At 39.0% G+C, this 20,598-nt stretch overlaps 1 protein-coding gene across 1 annotated transcript in view; it reads left to right on the forward strand.

The window, feature by feature from the left end:
- The window catches only part of SLCO5A1 (solute carrier organic anion transporter family member 5A1), a 63,317-nt gene extending 46,027 nt beyond the window's left edge, over positions 1–17,290 (forward strand). The window contains exons 5-9 of the mRNA XM_034066177.1: positions 1,154–1,352; positions 10,216–10,375; positions 13,983–14,224; positions 15,563–15,627; positions 16,845–17,290. Of these exons, the coding sequence (XP_033922068.1) occupies positions 1,154–1,352; positions 10,216–10,375; positions 13,983–14,224; positions 15,563–15,627; positions 16,845–17,290 (1,112 nt within the window). The remainder of the gene's footprint in view (positions 1–1,153; positions 1,353–10,215; positions 10,376–13,982; positions 14,225–15,562; positions 15,628–16,844) is intronic.
- The last annotated feature ends 3,308 nt before the right edge of the window (positions 17,291–20,598 follow it).

Consider the following 20,598-nt stretch of genomic DNA (forward strand, 5'->3'; position numbering starts at 1 on the left):
ATTTCTGCTCTATGAGAAAGACTGGTATTGATTCTGTGGAGGGTTATTATTAAGAATCTTCCTCATGAAATGACATTTTATTTTATTGCCATTGGTGATGGCAGTATAATTAAAATAAAATCTATTTTTACCTATTATTTGTATTTTCATGATCTCAACATTTCAATAAAAATAATGTCCCCCTCAACTTTTGACAAATTGTCAGAGAATGAGAATACTTTGCAATAATATTAAAGATACTTGCAAATTATAGTCAACTTTAAGAGTTTGGATTATAAGGTATAGCTCCTTTCAAGTAAATGAAACTGTCAAAAGTTGTTCAAATTACATATTTATGGGGAATGCATCTTTATTAGCAAAGACCTAATTTAAAGACCTTCTTACATGTCAGTGAAAAGCAAAAGCTAAGCTAAGTGAAGATGTGCAAGACATTCACAGATTTAATGCCTCCTTAGGCCCTGACAAATGAGGATGGACTGGTGATGTGTTGCTGAACTGCTACCTTACAACTACAGCAGCAGAGCAAGAGGAATTTCATAGGCACATCTTTTGTGTCTTAAACTTACGCAAATACTAATTCTAGTATCTTAATTTCTCTAATTGTGTTTGATCAATTTATACTCCATGTGGCTGTGCCAAGATGAATGAGGGTGCTGATGTAGGAAAGCTTAAGTAAAGTATTTAGAAGGCAGAATTAGCAGCCTGGCTCATGTGTGCACTCCCAGGTGGGCAGACTTCTGGGGTCTGGCCTGAGGTTAGCACTTGTGATTCACTGGCATTAATTGTGAGAGTATGGAGAAGAAGATCTATGTCCAAATCTGGATTTCTTCAAGTTTTCAGTACTTAAACTGAAGCAATATGTAGCCCTTCTCCCCATTCTAAAATAAATACAAAGGAATGTTTCTGCTTGTCAGTACAATAGTTCTCTTGTAGTGCTTTGGTTGCTGGTAATATCATAAGGAGGCTTTTATTAATCCTTTGACAACACTCCAGAGGTTTGAAAAGTCTGACTCAGTTTGCTAACAGAAAATTAGACAATGGAGATCTTAGTGAAGCATTTGCAGTCATCTAATTAGGGAATGAAGCCAATATTTATGTTTTATACCATTTCTATAGGTCCTGTTTTAATGTTGCTTGAATTTCTTCCTGGCAGGTGTGATTATTGTTCCGAGTGCTGGTGTTGGTATTGTCCTTGGTGGCTACATTATAAAAAAACTGAAACTTGGTGCAAGAGAGTCTGCAAAGTTGGCTATGATCTGCAGTGGTGTATCTCTGCTGTGCTTTTCAACTCTCTTCATTGTTGGATGTGAAAGCATTAATCTAGGGGGAATAAATATACCTTACACTACTGGGTAAGTATCTTGGAATCATCTGTGGCAAACCCATTATTTTCCAATAAAGAAAATGGTAAAGAAATATAAAAAATGCTGATGGCTGAGATACTGAAAAAGCCACATTATTCAAATGAGAATTTGGTGAGTATTGTGATATAAACACACACTGTTATTGTGTGTGGTCCTTTCTTTTTTTACATCTGGTTTATAGTGAAGGCTATGTAATGACTCACCTTTTTGAGGGGTGGGAAAATGCATCAGAAGGGGCTTCAGTGATTTTTGCAGGAAAGAAGGAATAGTGTCCCATAGAGTGCTCAGACTTTAGCTGGTGTTTCAAAATGTTTTCTGACCATGAAAATTGTGAAAATGCTAAAGGGATTATAAAGATTATTTCTGAATAGGTTTATCTGTTATCACCATAATAGCATCTTAGGTCTACACTCCCTGTTTGAGAGGAAACACTTGGGCATGTGCTATCAATGTTAATGGTGTGAGCTGCTTCTGAACCACTTATTAGTTGTACGAATGCCCTCAGCACTTCCTGGGTCATCATCAAGACAGCAACTAAATCAGAACCGTTAAAGTTATATTGAGAAGGAGGAAGGCTATAATGAAAAAAAAGTTGTGGAGGGAGGAAGGTATTTGGAGTGAGGGATTTAAACAGACATTAAGAAATGCATAGAAGGGCATTTAAAAACAGTTCCAACACTTTGGAAGGAAGACAGTGTGATAGAAGTTGTAAGAAGGTGTTTTGCTGGAAGGTAATTCCTCAGAAGCCTCATCATGATCTTTAATTTTATTGCTTATTTTGTTCATTACTTTTCCCCCCAAACTGTTGCCTTCATGTAGCTTAAACACTAGAACAGAGTAAGCATTTGAAAAGCATGAACTTACCTGAAGCAATTTATCCCTTTGCTTTTAGATCTGAGGCAACATCTGCCTTTTATTTATGGCCAGGTGCCAGGTATCAGATCCATGTGAATATCTTGCTTTTAAGGGCCAGCTCTGGCCTCTTAACATTTTGAGGTTTGGAAGAGAATGTAGGAGTATGAAGCAGGAAAAGATATGATCAAATGGATAAAAGAAGAGCTGCGGTGGGGCACTGAGTAAGCCAAGTGAAAAACAAAGAGACAAAATGGGAAGCAAGAGCAGAATAAAATAGGCATTGTTTACACAGAGAATATTTCGCATTGCGTGTTGCTGGGTGTTATTACATTGCTGTCAAACCTTAATCCTATGACAAGGAAAAACAGCAACTGAAAGTCATGAGCTGATGGAAAGCTGTTTTATTCCTTTGTATTCTTAATAACCTAGAGGTAAAGCTTGGTGCTGAGAGCCTGATTGTAGAGCGGAGTAGTGTGGTGATATATTCTCACCTGAGCATAGTGGGCTGAAGAAGGAGAGAATGAGGATGAGAAGGGGTTGGAATGTATGATTGTCCACCTGCTATGATATTGGTGGCAATCTGTGGGTGTAGATGAAGAAATGAAAATTATGAGGAATTAAAACATAATTTCAGATAGCAGTTAACTGAACTGTGTGGCAAGTCAGAATGTCCCTGCCTGGCTAATGAGAAGGCAGTAGGCTTCTGTTTGTGAAAAAGTGCTATGTAATTTATTTCTAAATTGAAGACAAGGCAAACTATTGCTATGTAACACATACCCTTCACACTGGAACTGTAAGAGTATCTATTTTTTTCCAGTAAATAGTAACATTTACAGTAAATACATAGCATGATTGAAATAGGCACTTAATTCACAGCTGTTCTGAAATTCTGCAGTAGCATTACTTTACCACCTTCACCTAATTGTTCTTAGTGAGAAAAGAGGTGAGACATGATAATGGCAATATTCTCAAAGATGTTGAGGTATATCAGTTCTTTCAAATCAGTATGCAGAGTGTAAAGTAATCAGAAATACCAGGATGTTATATAGCATGGTATATAGCATGGTTCAGGAGTTTGCAGCCCCAGCCCTATAGGATTTTTTTAATGCAGGATCAAATCCAAATTTATTATCAAAATGATAATAAAGAAGTAGCACTACACATAAATTCAGCCTGAATATTAGACAAGATAAACATCCTCTAAATCCTCATGATCAATCATTTGATAGCTTCAAATCATTTACTTGATATGCTCTTTAACTCAGACATCAAAGAATGGTATTGTTCATGTAACAAAAAAGCATGCTTTCATTTTGAGGTTTAATAAAGCACATGCTTCATTCTCTAGTTCCAATGAAGTGCAGTGTATGGACATCAGAGCCAGTTCAACAGGCTAGATTGAACAGGAGAAGCAGTACAACTCTTGGTTCAGAGAAATACCTTGTATGATGCTCTACTTTAACATGGCTTTCCTAGTCTGATCTGAACTACCTCTGCTGACAGCAGCCCAGAGATGTCAGCTACATTGGGCAGTATAGACATACCCTGCAGAAGAATCGTCTCTGGACAAACATGTTCACTTCTACTGTTCTTTTATATTCAGAGATTAGGGTTTGTTTTTTCCTTAGATGAGCTGAAACATAAAGCACTACAGAGGAGAAGAATAAGGTGAGGTATAGTTAACATAAAAGTATGTACATGCTGGTACTCAGCAAAGAGGGCAATAATATTTTAAAATTCAGTATGTTTCATAACTCAGTATTTTTCTAACTGCAATGAAGTGGATGGAACCTGGAGGCACACACAGATTAGAATTCATTTGCAAGGATTTTCTGCTGGTTTATGTTAGAAACAAGCAGTTTTGCTGTTATTGGTGTGTCATCAGCAGTTCTGCTATCAGGAAGATCAAGGGCATCTCTATATTATACATCTCAACACTTTAGAACCTGCTTAGAGGATTGCCTCTGAAGGTGTGTTTGGTATTTGAACACAGTTTAAGGAGCCTTACAAACCACAATACAGCATCCCTTTTCTTGCACCATAATCATCTGAATGGGCATTCCTGAATCAATGAATTGTCATCTTGTCCAGACAGCTTTTGAGTATCTCTGAGGAGGGTAGCTCCGCAGCCTCTCTGGACAACCTGTGCCACTCACTTCTCAGTCACCCTCACAGTGAAAAAGTGTTTCCTATTCAGAGGGAACATCCTGTGTTTCAGATTGTGCCCATTGCCTCTGGTCCTGTCACTGGCCACCACTGAAGGAGCCCAACACAGTCCTCTTTGCATCCTCCCTTCAGGTATTTAAAGACATTGGTGAGATCCCTGAACCTCTCTTCTCCAGCTGGACAGCCCCAACTCTCTCTGCTTTTCCTGAATGGACGGATGCTCCAGTTCCTTCAGCACCTTAGTGGCACTTTGCTGGATTCTCTCCAGTATGTCCATGATTCTCTTTTACTGGGAAGCCCAGAACTGGACCCAGCACTGCAGGTGTGGCCTCACCAGTGCTGAATAAAGAGGAAATAGCAGTGATCAGCTGCTTTGGTTGTTTGTAGACCTGTCTCTTCTGTTTTGTGATAGATGGCAACTAAAACAGGCTTCATTGGGAGCTCACTCACAGTGACAGATTACTGAATTAGTTCAGTTTCATTTCTCATGTTTCTGGTATGTGATGAATCAAAGCAGACTCATTGATTGCTTTCTGTTTATTTGGTGCAATTAAAGTTTAGTTAAAGCATACAGTTGACTTACTGAGGCACTTCACATTAAAAAAAGTAATTCTGTTCTTCCTTTTGTACCACCAGTTTGGGTTTCTGTTATTCTTGTGTCTCTTTCAGTGCAATCAGCCATTTGGATCCCCTAACTTGAAAGCACTGACTAATTGGATCAGAACAATAACAATAAAGGAGTCCAGCTAACACAGTGAGAGGGTCCCTTGTTTGACAGCTACACAAAAATTGCATCACCACTTCAATTCCAGCTGCTTGCCAAGAAGGAGACTGCAATTCTCTGTCATCAGAATGTCCTTCAATACCAATCCAAAAATATTGCTATCAAATTAAGATAATCCTTTTCATCTTATAGCCCAATATTGTTACAAAAATTCTGGGGTGAGGGCTTGTCTCCTTTCCTTTTTATTTCCTTGGTCCTGTAGGTTACTACAGTGATCTAAAAAAATATTAATAAAACCATGTGCTAACCAATTCTTTGTTTAGCTGTTACCAAAATATAGTCAGTCACTGGGGGGTTTTGGTTTTTTCCTAAACTTTGTTTCATTTAGATTCTAGCCTCATGGGAAGAGAGTCTACCTTTTTGTTTTCCAATATGTGTATGTTGACTGCCAGCACAATGGGATTTCAGTCCAAGCCTGGGTATCTGAAATCACAGGTCACAGTTCTAAAAACTCCAGGCAATAAATCTTACCTATATTTTTCCTTTTCTTATTTTACTCCTATACCACAAGCCTTCCATGGAGTAGCAGTTGAAGAGGAAAACAGGATTTAGAAAACAAAATGTTAGGAATTAGAGTCATTTTTATTGTTAGTCACATCTAATAAAGGTCTCCTCTTTATTAGCTTTACTAACATCATGTCATGGAGACAAAGAACAGTCTCCCTGAGAAGTGAACAAATGCAATTTGTCAGTTGGGATTCTGGGTTTTGTCCCAGCACATGTTTAGCAAACTTGCAGTTGAAGCTTGTTGATGAAAGAAGCTGTGTCATTGTTTGTAATTGAAAGAATAGTTCAGGAAATGCTGTTGTTCAGGTCTGGTTTCTGTCAGTGTGCTCATGCATACTGAGTATCCATGGCTGCTCAGGTGCGGTATCTGTACCTTCTGAAACAAGCGGGGCAGCTATTTATTTGACATTCTATGTGTCTAGAGCAGTGGGTGCATTGAAACTAAGCTGTTTTCCCCACAGGCTACAGCTCACAAGCATGACTTACAAGCTTGGGTGCAATTTCCATAAGATCCTGCTTTTTTTGACGGATAGTGGTAACTCTACAATGTGCAGAATTCAAGTGTCAAAGCTCTGTTTTTCTTTGTGGAGAGTAGGTAGCCTCCCAGTGTCAGAAGGCAGGATTAGTAGAGTACTCTGGTTTATCTTACTGCTGGAAAAAATTACGCCCTCCTGGGAGAGGTGTTCATAGAAATCTGTTATAATATATTCTAAATGGTAGATTAGTGTGATGAGAATGGGGTTACATAGATATGTGTAAGTAAAGATTTCATGTTCCCAGCATCTGAATTCCTTCATTAGTTTCTCATCATTGGAAAAGGAGTGAACAAGGAGTGAACAGTGAAGGTAATAAAGATGAAAACATGAATCTATTACAACTGTTACTGTTCTCCACCCAACCTGTAGCTGTGCCTGGGATTGCTCTGACCCAGGTGTAGGACCTTTCACTTGGCATGGTTAATTAAACCTCCTAAAGTTGGCATCAGCCCACCTCACAAGCATGTCAAGGTCAAGCTTTTGGAAACAGAGCTAATAGGTAATTTTTTGTATCATGTGCTCTTGAAAGGTTGGAAAAAATATCTCTATGCAAGGCATTTGCTGTAAACAACAAAAAAATCCCCCTTACAGTGATGTGCAGAGGTACAAAAAGTGATGAAAGCTGGAGAGACACAGCTTGCAGTAGCTTGTTAGTAATCTGAGCATATTTGCATTGCTTATCATAAACTTAAGCCTTCTTCTGGGACAAGCAAAAAATGCCCCAGAGATTAAATAATCACAGTGTCCTCATTTTAGTTTCCAGTTTCATGCTTCTCGTTTCTTGCATGCCTGATTTCATTCACCTTTATTTTTAAGCTGATTTCCTAAGCTCTGTGTCATGGTAATGTTCAGCAGTGCAGCTGAAGCGAGTGAGCCACGTAAGCAGAGCAAGCCAGGGAGTTCTCTTTCCTGCCCGTGGAACAGCACAACCCATCTGCTGCTGAGAATGGGTTTGGGTGGTGGTGGAATGAGAGGTCAGAAGAACGTATTTCACAAGGTGGGAGAGGCTGGGGAGGGCAACCCAAGCTGTACCTTTCCTGGCAGCCTGGGTTGTCCCTGGACTTGTCTATGAGCAGGGTGGCAGAGCTCTGCTGGAAGCCAGGATGTGGGCACAAGGGTCTTTCAGCCAGGCTGGGGAGTCCCTGCTTACCCCAAATATTCAGGCATCTGGGACATCCAACTCATCAGGCTGCTGAGGGGTGTGTGAAACTCCAAAAATGCTGCCTCTCCTGTTGGTGTGAAAAACTTCTGTCACTGTGCTGCTGAAATCAGTATGTTCCCGAGGAATGTTTTGATGATGTGGTGTTTTCCATTGGAGAAAAGGTTCTGTTGAGAGATTACTGGAAGAGCCTGCCTGTTGCTATATGATGTGTTGCTGTGTATTGCTTTCCGGAATCCAACGTGATATAATAAGACAAGTTTCAGCTGGTAGCTGAGAAGGCAACACAGTCAATATCAATCCTGGATATTTAATTTCCTGGTCAAGCTGCAGCTTGTTTCTAAAACTGTGCCTTGTTTGTTTATGACACAAGAAAGAAAACACTCAGAAAGGCTTTGGTTAACATCCAACTAGACCATAAAGTGTAATGTAGCTCCAAGAGCTAAATTTGCGAACCTGATTTGTGTGATCAGTAGACAGTCAATAAATATTTAAGAGCTACTTAGTAATATTTGATCAGCTGCAAAAGTGCCCAGCTGGAAAGACAAGCATATTCAGCAAAAGCAAATAGTGGTGTAGAAATACATTAAATATGAGTCAAATGGAAGCCACTAAGCAGTGGTCGTACTTTTTAGTGTCACTAATGACAGGAGGTGATGTGACAGACAACACAGGTGACAGTTGTTGTATGTAGAATGTCTCCCAAGCTGAGTCTCTGGTCTAGTAGGGTATAAAAGATGGGAGCAAAAGAATATCCCTGGTGGTCCATGGGATAGTTGGGGTGCAGCAAGTCTGATGCTAGCTGTTTACCTTTACAGTGGTCCTGCCCACACATTGCAGATGTGAAGGCAAGCAAATGGCAACCCTCGTGGGGCTCCCCAGCCATGACAGTATGTGAGCATGTGTACAGGATTTTGACATTGCAGCCACCAACCCACACCAGATTCCTGTTCAGCTCCTACATGGCTGAAGAGGTGCTAAAATTCTCTGAATATCTATTGATGTGCTTAGAGCAGAGATACTTGAGGTAGTTTTAAACAGCAGTGATCGCTGAATAATACTGAGAGCAGGATGAAGCAATGCATTAACTATGAAGAATAGTTAATTCAGAATTATGTGGAGAGGTTGTGCATACCAACATAATTCCCAAGACAAGATATTATATGGTCATCGACTACTTACTCATTAATGCGGACCTTCTAGATAATAGAGATTGATACCTTACATCCTCTGATGTTAGCTCTATATACACAGGGTCCAGTTATGCCAGTCTGTTTTTAATTTGGGAACAAATTAGTATCCATTTTCTCTTTAATGCTCTCTGTTTCTCTGTAACCAAAATTTGCATATACAGTTACATAGGGGTTTTTAACTATTCTTTCAGCGAGGTTGCCTTTGTTTCTGTTGATGCTTTTCCTCCTTTGGTACTCAAGCCCTTGCCCAACCTAGGAATGTTAGAAATCCAGTATCACCATGCACTTTCCTTCATCATGGGAAGTAGCTGGGTGTCTCTTCTATGGTTTGTGCCTGAAGCTGGACATTTTTAAGTGACCTGAGAATTGCTTTGAGCAGGGCTGAAGTGACATGGTATGTAAGACAGGAGTTGGTTAACTTGGTGACTGTGTGACTTAGCCTGTGTCAAAACCTGTGGTAGTGACAGCCAGTGATCAGTTGTAACCAGAGTTGATTTCTTCCTAGTGGCAGCAAAAAGGACCATTTTGTTGGGGAAGCAAAACTGCTTCCAAATGACTTGCTCTCTGCAGAAAGGGCCAAGATGTGCCATGCAGAGGTCCTAGCTTAGCTGGAGGAGAGGGGGAGTCAGGAGGGATTTGGAGCTGTCCCAGTGCATTGCTTCATTTGGCCCTTGTTGCATGAGCCACTGAGCTCAGATGAGTGCCATGAGCTGCTTGACTTTGTGGCATCCCTTTGTACCTTTTGTACTGTATAAGGATGTGCCCAAGCTAGCGTGGCACTTGCCAGTGAAGAGTTGATACAGTTCTCTGCTGTGGCAGATGAAATATGCTCAGCTGTCTCTTTGGAGCAACAGTGATAGATAGCCAAGGCCAGGTTGGATGGGACTTTGAGCCACCTAGACTAGTGGAAGGTGTCCCTGCCCAGGGCAGGGGGATTGGAATGAGATGATTTTTAACGTCCCTTCTAAACCAAACCATTCTGTGATTCTGTGATAGTTAAGAGCCTACTTTTGGGGGTGTATGTGTCCTTCAGCTTTGAAATTTCCTTTAGTTCCTTCTGAGTATACTGCCAAACCCTTCTGGGGAGGACAAAGAAAGCTAGGCTTTGACAAGATTTTTGGGAATCGGTTAGGGAAGTGGAGTAGTGGTTATCTTACAGACATTCGGTAAAAGCACAGCATTCCTCCAGATCTAGAGAGCTTCCCATCGGTTTCATATGAATAATACAAGCATTAAGTTTTCTGAGCAGTTGTTGGTATGTGGGCAGAGATGCCTATTAGTTCACATAATGCTTACATCTTGTCACTGAGCCTTTCACTAGTAATCAACAACAAATTGCTGCAGCTCAGGATAGATATATATACGGTAACTCTTAGAGGGAAAAAAAATAAAAGAAAAATTCAACTATCACCTAGGCAAATAAGGTACAAGTTTTAAACTTCGGTATTATTTTTGTATTATGTTTTTTTGTTAATGGCAAGAATGCCTTGGTTGTTCTTCTATATAGTTTAAATCATGGATACAACTCGAGTTAATGCAGTCTTTCTGTGATAATATTCTCAGTTGCAGAGTTGAGTGGGATGTTTTCTGCCTCTGAACAGGGGGGACACCTTTGCTTTCTCTACTAGCATGTTCTTTTTCCTTTTTTCAGTCCCACTCTTGCCATGGCCCACAGGAATCTGACTGGGAGCTGTAATGTTAACTGTGGATGTAAGATTCATGAGTACGAGCCTGTCTGTGGATCAGATGGAATAACATATTTTAATCCTTGCCTAGCTGGCTGCATCAGTGGTGGAAATCATAGCACAGGGGTAAGTGCTTCACCCTCCCAAACACCAGGAACCTGCAAGTAGCCCCTTGGGACTGATGTGGATCAAAGACTGCTCTGCTTCTAGTTCAGACATCCCCCTTCTAAGCTTCAGAGGAGTTGCTCTACAACTGATTAGTCCATGAGTATTTCCATGTTCTGAGAGGCTGGTAATGCTATTACTGCATGCTCTCCCCCCTCTTCTTTTCAGTTATGTACAAATGTGAGGCACAAGTTCATTTGTACCAAGTAAATTCTCCAGCCAAGTGAGTGCAAAGTGCCACAGTGTATGGAAGGTTGGTGTTTCCATTACAGACTCGGATGTCCCTGACGGCAGTGGCCTGTGCATCTGCTGTTGCTGCAGGAACTCTCTTTTCCTGTTTCTGTAGGAATAATACATGGAGAGGCTTGTTCCTGCAGGGTTTGGAGCAGGAACCTTGAGTCAATATCATCTAATTCAGCTTTCTGCTAGGCATAGGTAGCCATGACATACTACCTTTCTGCAATCTCATCAGTGTTACTCATAAGAACCATTTTGGGTTGTTTTGGCTCCCTCTCTGAAGGGAAGGAAAAACTTCACTCTTCAGGTAGTTGGAAGTGTTTAAAGCTCCTGTTTAAATTGATTTATGAGCTGTAAAGTCACTGGTGTTTGTGACAGCCTTGTCATTTTGCATGCATAGCTGTTGCACATGCAACAGTACATTGATAGGTCTTTGTGTAGACTGCCAGTGTATTCTGCTCTGGTAAAATAGTTCGGCTATTCTCATAACCTTTCTTTAAACCTCTCCCAGGCTAAATGAAGTGTCATTGAACTCAAGTAACCAGAACGTAAAAGACTTAATAATCTACTTTCTTTCTTGGAACTATATTGCCTGTTACAGCCCAGTTTTCCAGTTTTGCTGGACTGGAAAAGGGCATCCTGCTGGTAAAATCACACCACGGAAATTTGGGAGTTTCTAGGAGTGGGCAAAAGAAAACAGCTGAAATGTAGAGTCTGACCTAAATAACAACAGAGCATTAAATTTGTACAACCCCCAAACTTTTAATTCTGTTACAGAACCATCCTTTAAAAAGGAATAATTATGACAAGAAGTAATGTAAATACGGATTTTCTCAGGACTTGACTGTGCTTTCCAGAAAGCTTATTTATAATGCTTTATAAATAAGGATTTGCAGTCCTGAGCCAGCTTGTGAAGCAGAAGGTTGTTAGGTGCAGTGCTCTGCTTTCTGAGTTGACTAAATAATGGTCTGAAATGGCAGGTTCATACACAGATGCCACAGAACGGATTATTTTCCTTTCTATTTTTGTTTGTTAAAAGTATCTTGATGTTTTTTAGCAGAAAATTGAATTGGTCCAATTGGAAAAGCCTGTGATGTGAGCCTGTGCTTAACTTTCAGTGTCTATATATACCTTATTTTTACTTTACTGAATTGAGTCGTAGGTTTGATCTTTGCTACATTTCACCTGATATCAAACTGGCACTATTAATACATTTACTAGGGAGGTAATTTGGGAGTGCTTTTCACTACAGATTTTGAAACAAACTATCTCCCCTTACAACTTGATAAAAAATGCTTCATGGCCTGAAGTTTTAACTTTGTAGCTAGCAAGGAATAGAATAGGGCCAGCACTGGTAGGAAAATACATATCTTCATCAAATAATGCTTTATGTAGAGTACTTTTAGAAAACTAAATATAATCTTGTGCCACCGCATAACACACAAACTCTTGCTAACCTATAGCATGGAGATTTAAATTTAGAATATACAGTGTTTTCAGAATTAACCATTTAAAAATTAGAAATGGGAGAAAAAGATGCCACTGTGCAGTTCTTACCTGGGTTTTATATGTATTCCTCTACTGTATTGTTTCTGTTGCACCATGTCGTTTTCATTTAGTGCATGGACTTGGTTTCTCTGGTGATAAACCCAGATTGTGTAGTAAAGATGGCTATTTTCTGTATGATGTATGATGCCTATTTGGCATTTACATTTGAAAGCAGTAAGATTAAGGTGAAGGACTGTAGGGAGGAAGCAGGTACTCACTTGATATTAGAGTGGAGCCTTTGGAAACTGGGTTCTGTCATTGCCTTCATTGCTAAGTGATTTTGGGCAAGTCAGTTAAGCAAAACATTTCCCAGATGGTCAATAATCTTGTATTTTTCATATTGCAGAATGAGGAACATGAGCGATAACCAGAAATGTTATTTGTAGAAGCACTGACTGCCTAAATAGTATGCAAAGGCACAAAAATATGTTTAGAATATAGTAAGTTATATATAATGGAAAATGTTCTGCAAAAAAATTATTCCAATTGTTTCAAATTAGTCACCCACATTTATGAAACTTTTGATCTGTTTCAGTTACTTAGCTACAAAATAGAGATAACAGCATCAGTGCTTCATCTCATAACTGTTTTGAAGATGAGTTACTCCTTTTTGAAAAAGTTAAGCTATAATGGTGAGTGTGATAGAAAAATACATATGAAAAACGAGTCATTCTGTCTTTGTAGAGGAATATGTTTAGTGTGAGGAGAAAAATACCTTGAGCAACATTCTGAAAGTGGGAGGTAAAAATTGATAAATTGTTATGCTAACTCCCATGGGGAAATATGTGAGGCTATGTCAGGGCACAAATAAATACAAAGGCATACATTAAAATTGACAAGCAACCATAATTTGGATATTTCCTTGTGTCCAAGTGCTTAAATTTTCAATCTTTGGTGTCATAATGCATCTTCTGTGCACGTGTGGTCTTAGGTTTTATGATTGAAAACACTGAAAGGAAAATCTCCTTTGTGACCTGTTTCTTCTCCAGTGCTAGAGTATTCTGATCTGCTGCACATCCCTTTGCTATTAGATTTGCTGAAAACAGTAGTAAAATAAGAGTGACAGGAGGCTATTACTGATTTAGCTCTTTGTCATGGTTTACGCCCACTCTTTCTCACCTTGCTTAAATCATGACTCCCTTTGCTTATGAAATGCTACTTCTTTATTCAGTCTCTTCATCCTGTTCATTTAGGAGTTGTTCCTGTCCTCCAGTCTCACTGTTTAAATCTCTGCTTTCCCCTTATTCTCTGTTTTGTTCCTGTGCACATCCCATCCACATCCCCTCCTACATCTAGCTGGAAGGTCCTGAGCTCCAAGTGTGAAGTGAAGCTTGTTGCTTTTTAGCTGAATTTGGGTGTACTTCCACTGAAATGGCAGAAGATACTTCCTAAATATGAAGGTCAACAGCCTGCCAAATTCAAGAAAATGTCATTGCTAGTGTTGCTTAAAGAGTGTTTCCTCACCGTTTTTGTAATACAGTAAAAACATGCGTTGTCTCCAGCCTCCCTGTCAGAAGTGATTAAATTGTTTTGGCAGAATCTTCCAAAAATATTCCAGATTTTTTTTTAATGAAGCCTAAATGAAACAATTGAAGTGCAATCTCATTATGGAGAGTCCTGTCCAGCTTTAAAAATACTTGGATGGTAACTTCACTTGTACTTGTGGTAATGATGCTAGAGACAGAAGACTGGGGTGTACCGTGGGACTGTCATACCATGTCTCTGTGCAGTGTCTTTCTTGCATGGGTTTTTAATGTAGAGATGTTCTTTTCACTCTCCCCAGGTAAGAAATTACACAGAATGTGCCTGTGTCCAGAGTCGCCAGGTGATCACTCCACCAACGGTGGGCCAGCGTAGTCAGCTCCGGCTGGTTATTGTCAAAACCTACCTGAATGAGAATGGCTATGCTGTTTCTGGGAAGTGTGATCGAACCTGCAACACGCTTATCCCGTTCCTAATATTTCTCTTCATTGTTACCCTCATAACAGCATGTGCCCAGCCATCAGCAATCATAGTGACACTCAGGTAAGAACTCAGTCATGATTTTTCTGCTGTGCCTGCTATCACCAATGCTTGTGTCAGAAGAGGCTGGGGCAATGCAGCCAAACTCCTTCAAGCTTCTGTATCCTTAAGTGAATAGAATAGGGCTGACAAGGATAGGATGGAACTTGCTTGTATTTAGAATATGTGGAAACATGAAGTGCCCAGCAAATTTCAAATTTTACTCCTGAAGAAGTTTTCAACTTTCTTTAAAGCAATAGTTTGGATTTTCAAGTACAGAAGAAAAAAGTTAGTACCTAAAATTATCAGAAGTGGGCACATCAGACTTTCAGTTGCTCATGCAGCCTTAGTTCAACTACCATGTGCACAGCCCTGTCATAATTCAGAGACTTCTGACCTTATTCCTTCTGATTCCTGGTTTTCCACCTGTACAATAATTATTATAAAATCATTGTCATTATGTTGAGATTATGCAGAAGTAAACTGTTCAGAGAAAAAAAGATGGCCCACACATATGAACAGTGACACCCACTGTCTCAGACCCCATATTGTGCACAGTGCTTTGGTCCAAGTTCTGTGACCCAAGTTGGTTCTCTGATTTCTCAGTTTCTGAGTGCTTGACTTCAAAACCTCGATTTTACAGCTGCACCTCCTTGTGTGTTTTTATCTTATATTTCAGTGTTATTAGAAACTGCCTAACTTTAATTTGAGACCTTTAGGTTAAGTTTTAGAAATATTTTTTTAATTAAAAGAAAATTTGTGGTTTACTAAAGTTGTAATTGCATTGTTGAATATCATTACTTTGTATCTGGTCTTTTGAAAGGTTGACTTTTTCCCTTGGAAACCAATGGTACTGAAAAAGAACGGTGTTCAAAGAAACTGTTTGGATGTATCTACCAATATTTTTCCTAAAGCATCTCTGAAGTACTAATGCTGCACAGATAGCTGTTACATTCAGAAGCTGAGTCCAGCTTTCAGCAAGTTAATTCTCCATTAAGTCTAATTTATCTAAAAAAAAATAAGAAAGTAAAGCAAGGCATTATATGAAATAATAGGAAATTATAATGAGAAGACATAAATATTTTGGATGGATTATCTTAATTTCCTTAATGGGCTTGAATCACATTCTTCAGGCTTTACACAAGTAAAGAAAGGTTAAAAGGTGTGATTGAGATTTTGATTAAACAGGAACAGGAGGGGTTGGCAGCATTTTTTTCCTAGCAATAAGAGTTAACAACATTAAAGCTAAATAGAAGAAATTTGAACAAGGATCTTTTTATAGCTCAGAAAAAAAGCAGGACATCCCACAATGATTATCTGTTATGACTGTTTCTTCAGAGGAGTTTTCGTTTTGCCTGCTAGGTCTGTAGAAGATGGGGAGCGGCCCTTTGCACTAGGAATGCAGTTTGTTTTATTACGAACTCTTGGTAAGTTTTACAATTATTCAGCATTTCAGTAAAGTTTCCCTGTATTCAGCTTAAATGTACCAGAAAAATACTAAAATTCCATAAATCTGCAAATAATTGTCTGACTAATTTTATTAGGAACTTAAAATTATTAGCTTCTAAAAATATTGTAACTAATAATATATTTATTTTCTTTTTTAATCTATTATTGACTTTCTGGAACATTTTTGTCCCAGAGATATTTTTACAGTTTCAAATTTTATTTAAAATTAATAGTTACTAAATTTTATAAGGATTTTTTTTCAAGAGCGATTCTTATTGCTTTTAGGAAGAACAATAGCTTTTTGCATTTTTTAAAATAAGAAGCAATTATTGCTTAGTGTGTAATTTCAAATGTTTCAAATCAAAAAGAGTACATGTTAAAAGTCTATTCTACTGCAGTAGTTTCTTTCAAGCTATCGAACTTCTATAAAGAAACACTCTGAAAAGATCACTTTGGGTTCATCTGCTACAAAGCATATGACTAGAGCAAGCAAGGGCTCTTCTAAGAGAACAAGAGGAAAAGCCTGTATAACCGCATCTGGAAGTTTCTTTTGAGGAAGGGCATTTTGGACTTGTCTTAAGGGTGTTGTGTTTCTGGAGAAAGCAGGAGCCTTCAGTGAGCTGGCTGCATTTTTGGCAGTCTTAGAAAAGTCCATTTCTGTAGAAGATTGATTTGAAAGAAAATTTATAACAATTTTAGTGGCCTTACTGCTTCCATGCATCTTTAGTAAGACATTTTGTAGTCTTTGGGGGTTTTTTCTCCTAACCTAAAGCAGCAACCTCAGCCCTTTCCTAGCTCATGGTCAATGGATGTTCAGCAAGGAATGCTCTGAAGACAATGTTGTATTTTGTTCCTTTCCTGCATTTTATTTCCTGAGAGCATCATTGGGTTTTCTTTTGGAGGACACATAGCTCAAGAAGAAGTGTATGTGGACAGCAGGTTGCTTGTAAGGTGCAGCTGCATTGTCTTCTTTGCTTGAATTCTCTCCCATTTTTTGGTTCATTTCATGTGTAGGATAGGTAGTGTTGATGGGAATATTGGCTGACCAGTTTTCCATATCCTGCACTTCATGTGAGAACAGTGATATAGAAATCTCAAAAATTATTAACCTACACTGTTCAGCTAAGGCAAATAGTTTCTTTAGAAGCCCTCAGCTATATGCTAACACATTATTTCTGTTGCTATTTTCTTTCAGCTTACATTCCCACTCCAATTTATTTTGGGGCTGTTATTGACACCACGTGCATGCTTTGGCAACAGGATTGCGGCATACAAGGATCTTGTTGGGAATACGATGTCACCTCGTTTCGTTTTGTCTACTTTGGGCTGGCAGCTGCTCTCAAGTTCGTGGGATTCTTTTTTATTTTCCTGGCCTGGTATTCCATTAAGTGTAAAGAAGAGCAGCTTCAGAGACAGAGATGGAGGGCTTCACCGGTGAACACTGTGAGTGAAATGGTTGGCCAGACTGGACCCCAACAAAACTATGCACGGACTAGATCCTGCCCTACCTTCAGCTCCCGAGGGGACATCAGTGTGGCACAACGAATGAATTGCGTAGCACAGACATACCCTGGCCCTTTTTCAGAAGCAATAAACTCCTCATATGAAAATGCATTGGAAGAAGTCACTGCTGAGATATAGACCCTTGGCTTGGTAATGTAGTGTTTAGTTTTGTTGGTTGACTTACTTATGGCGCCTTGTAAAACACGTGTGCCTTCTATTTTTAACCTAGATGTAACATGATAAAACCAACAAAGCTTAATGCAAACAACCATAGTATGTTCCTGAGGGCTGGATACCTCATATCAACCTAAGCTCTTATTTCTCCCCTCCCAACAATGGAGTTTTAAAAATTGTGTTTATAATTATTTCAGATGTGTCCATTAAATGTCCATGCTCTGATCTAATATCAGTGTAAGGGTGAGGTACTATGGACAACAAAAGTCAGTGAAAGAGTGACAAAACCTCATATCATTAATGTCTAGACATCACAAAAATGCTTAAACGTATCGTCAACTTCATATCCACAAATTGTATTTTTAAGAGATGAGTAATTACTGTGAGTTCTGCTACAAAGCACAACTGAACTTGTTTAAACTATGCAACTTATTTGGACAGTTGTATGTGCAGCAAATTAAGTTTAAAGTTTGCTTTTAAAGACATTACTGCAATTGAACTGAAAGGAGCTACTTTCAGACATAAGCGTTAAAATTTAAAAGAACATAAGGTTTAAAGTACTGTTACTAACATATTAAGCCATACAAAAGTTATGCATCAGGTAACGTTTGCAAAAGTTGAGTCATAATATTTTTATCCTGTCAAAATGTGCATTAATTTTCAATGTAGTCATTCTTCACAAAGTACACAAGCTAGGAAAATATAATGCTTGGAGTAAAAAACTTCAGTATTAATTTATAACAACATTAAGATGTAGAAATCACACACACATACCAGAGCAGATAAGTACATATTTCTGTCATGTTATTTGGGGAGCTGTTACTAGCATCAGATCCATACTTTCCTGAAGAAGAAAATAACCAGGTATAGCTTGATAAGAACTTGGCTGTGCTTCAGAAACACATGCCAGTCTACTCCAGCTTCAGTGAACAAATATTTAGGAGAGCTAAGGGCCTCATTTCATGTTTGACTGGCCACCTGGAATGCAGCAGACCCCTTGCAGCCTGTGACAGCATGGGGTTCAGGGCTGTCGTCGCTTGCTGCCCTGCTGTGGGAGTGAGCAGAGAGCCTTTAAGTGACTTTGAGCAGCCTGCCCATTGTGGTGCCTGGTATGAGCATGGTGGGACAGGCCTGGAGGTCCTAGTTGAATGGTTTGTCCAACAAGTGGACACCTTTCCTTTTCCCAGCTTCATTAAAAGCTTCTGTGAAGGCAAAGGGTGAGTCATGTCTCCTTTGCCCTTCCAAGAGAAGAGCTAACAATAGAAATTGCCTGCAAGTGTGGACCCGCAGGGTGTGATGTGGCCTTTGAATATTCCTAATTACTGTAGTGTGCTTTCTGCCCAGGAGGTGCTGAGACTTTCTAATCAAATGTACTTGGCATTTCATTTCTTGCCCTGGAGGCTTTGTAATGGCATGCACATGATGTACTAATGATGTCTCAAAGGGTAGAGAATGATTTCAGGTGGACGGTAGGAAATCAAAGTTGTAATTTGCCCTGCAGGGAAAGTCTCAGAAATATAGGAAGTTAAAAGCACTCTTTCAAGGTTCATTGATAGTCAGGTTTGGATTTTGCCATGTAGAGAGCTTGCATGAAAATAAATAGAAAAGAGCAGAACTTGAACCCTGGTTTAATTTTTAATTGAAAGTTGATCAAATGTAATGTGGAACCAAGTCCTTGAAATTAAAGGCAATACTCTTCTTGGTATCCATTGAGTTGTCCAGGGAAAAGCAGATTTCCCGCTCCTCCTTTGCTGACTGCCTTTCCTAATCCCATGCCTGTTTTTGACTGGCACATAGGACTACCCATGGGGTTGTTTTCCTTGCTTGAAACAGTAGATGCTTATTTCAGAGTATCTCAGTCCATTTATATGGCTTGGAATAATTTCCACTCACTCTGTCTGCAAACTCAGATGCTTTTACCCCAAACTACAACATAGAGGAATATTGTTATAATCACCTCCTCCTATTAAGTACATATTAATAGCTTTCTGGGATCAAGCCTAAGAATTTTTTTCTCTTGTGCAGCCACCAGATACAATACGTCCTCAGTTAGCATGTGCCACCTGAGATGTTACCTTCTATAATTCTCAGCCTGAGAAATAGATTTCCTTAGCTCAAATGTATTTGGTATATTTCTTTTCCCCACAGGAGGTCAGAATAGATGATAAAAATGTTCCCTTTTTTTCTAGTCTCAAATGCTTCTTGCACCAGGAATTTCCTGCCATTGCAAAAATTGAGGCAAAGTAGCAGGACAAAATGCCATTGCAGCCTGTTACCTATCACTTTTAATCACTTGCCCATTTTAATCATCATGGGGTGAGATGAAGAACAACAATCTTCTCAAATACCTCAGAAACAACATTTAGGAAATTGTAAAAGGCTGGAGATGAATCATCTGTCCTGGTCTATTTTATTTCATGCCTTGTATGTGCTTCTTTTCCATGTAAATAACAAAGGAGAGAAGATTAGTCTTGTAGGATTGTCAGGAGCTGACCCTGATGGCAAAGAATGAGAGTGATAGAAGTGACACATCTGCAACTGCTGCTGCTTCTGAGCTTATTTCAAAGGAATTCAAAGCTTGTTGGAATGGTGGCCACTTTTTTTTTTTTAGGAAATACTGTCACTTCAGCTTCTAAAAACATTTTTTTTTTAATGTTTGAGAAACTGAATGTTGAGGGAAAGATGTTCAATCTGGAAACACCAAAAAAGCCTTGTTTACATACTTGCAATAGCTTTCTAATTTTCCTTTCAAAATCATATGCAAAACAAAAAAGTAGTTTGCTACTTTTCAAACAAATTTGTTAGTGTTTTTGGAGATAGATGATTTTGACAATATGAATATATTTCTACAAAATAACTTAATTAAATCAACATCCTCTGAAAGAAAATCCAAACTCTGGCCTGTTTTTGATTGATTCCTGAAAGAGGTTTTATTGTGAGTAAGCTGTAACAATCTAAACTAAGCCAGTAAAAGCACACAGAGGAAGCGCATTAACTTCTTAGAGAACTCAATTTCAGCATTGTCAACATTGACTGAAATGTGGGCTGAGACCTGCTGAACAAACACTATTTTCTGAGGTTGTCATTGCTGAAGGAAGAAGCACAGTTGCTAGAGAAATTGTGTGCATCCCTAGCAGTAGTCATGATTGATGTATGGTGATAAACTGACTCACAAGAAGAAAAAAGGAACTTTATCTGTCACGTAGTGAAAGTGGCCATGCTATCTTCCTGCTGTGAAATCCTCTGACCATAGAATATATAATTCCATTAAC

The sequence above is a fragment of the Melopsittacus undulatus genome, chromosome 1, assembly GCF_012275295.1.
Source record: "Melopsittacus undulatus isolate bMelUnd1 chromosome 1, bMelUnd1.mat.Z, whole genome shotgun sequence".
Taxonomy (NCBI): domain Eukaryota; kingdom Metazoa; phylum Chordata; class Aves; order Psittaciformes; family Psittaculidae; genus Melopsittacus; species Melopsittacus undulatus.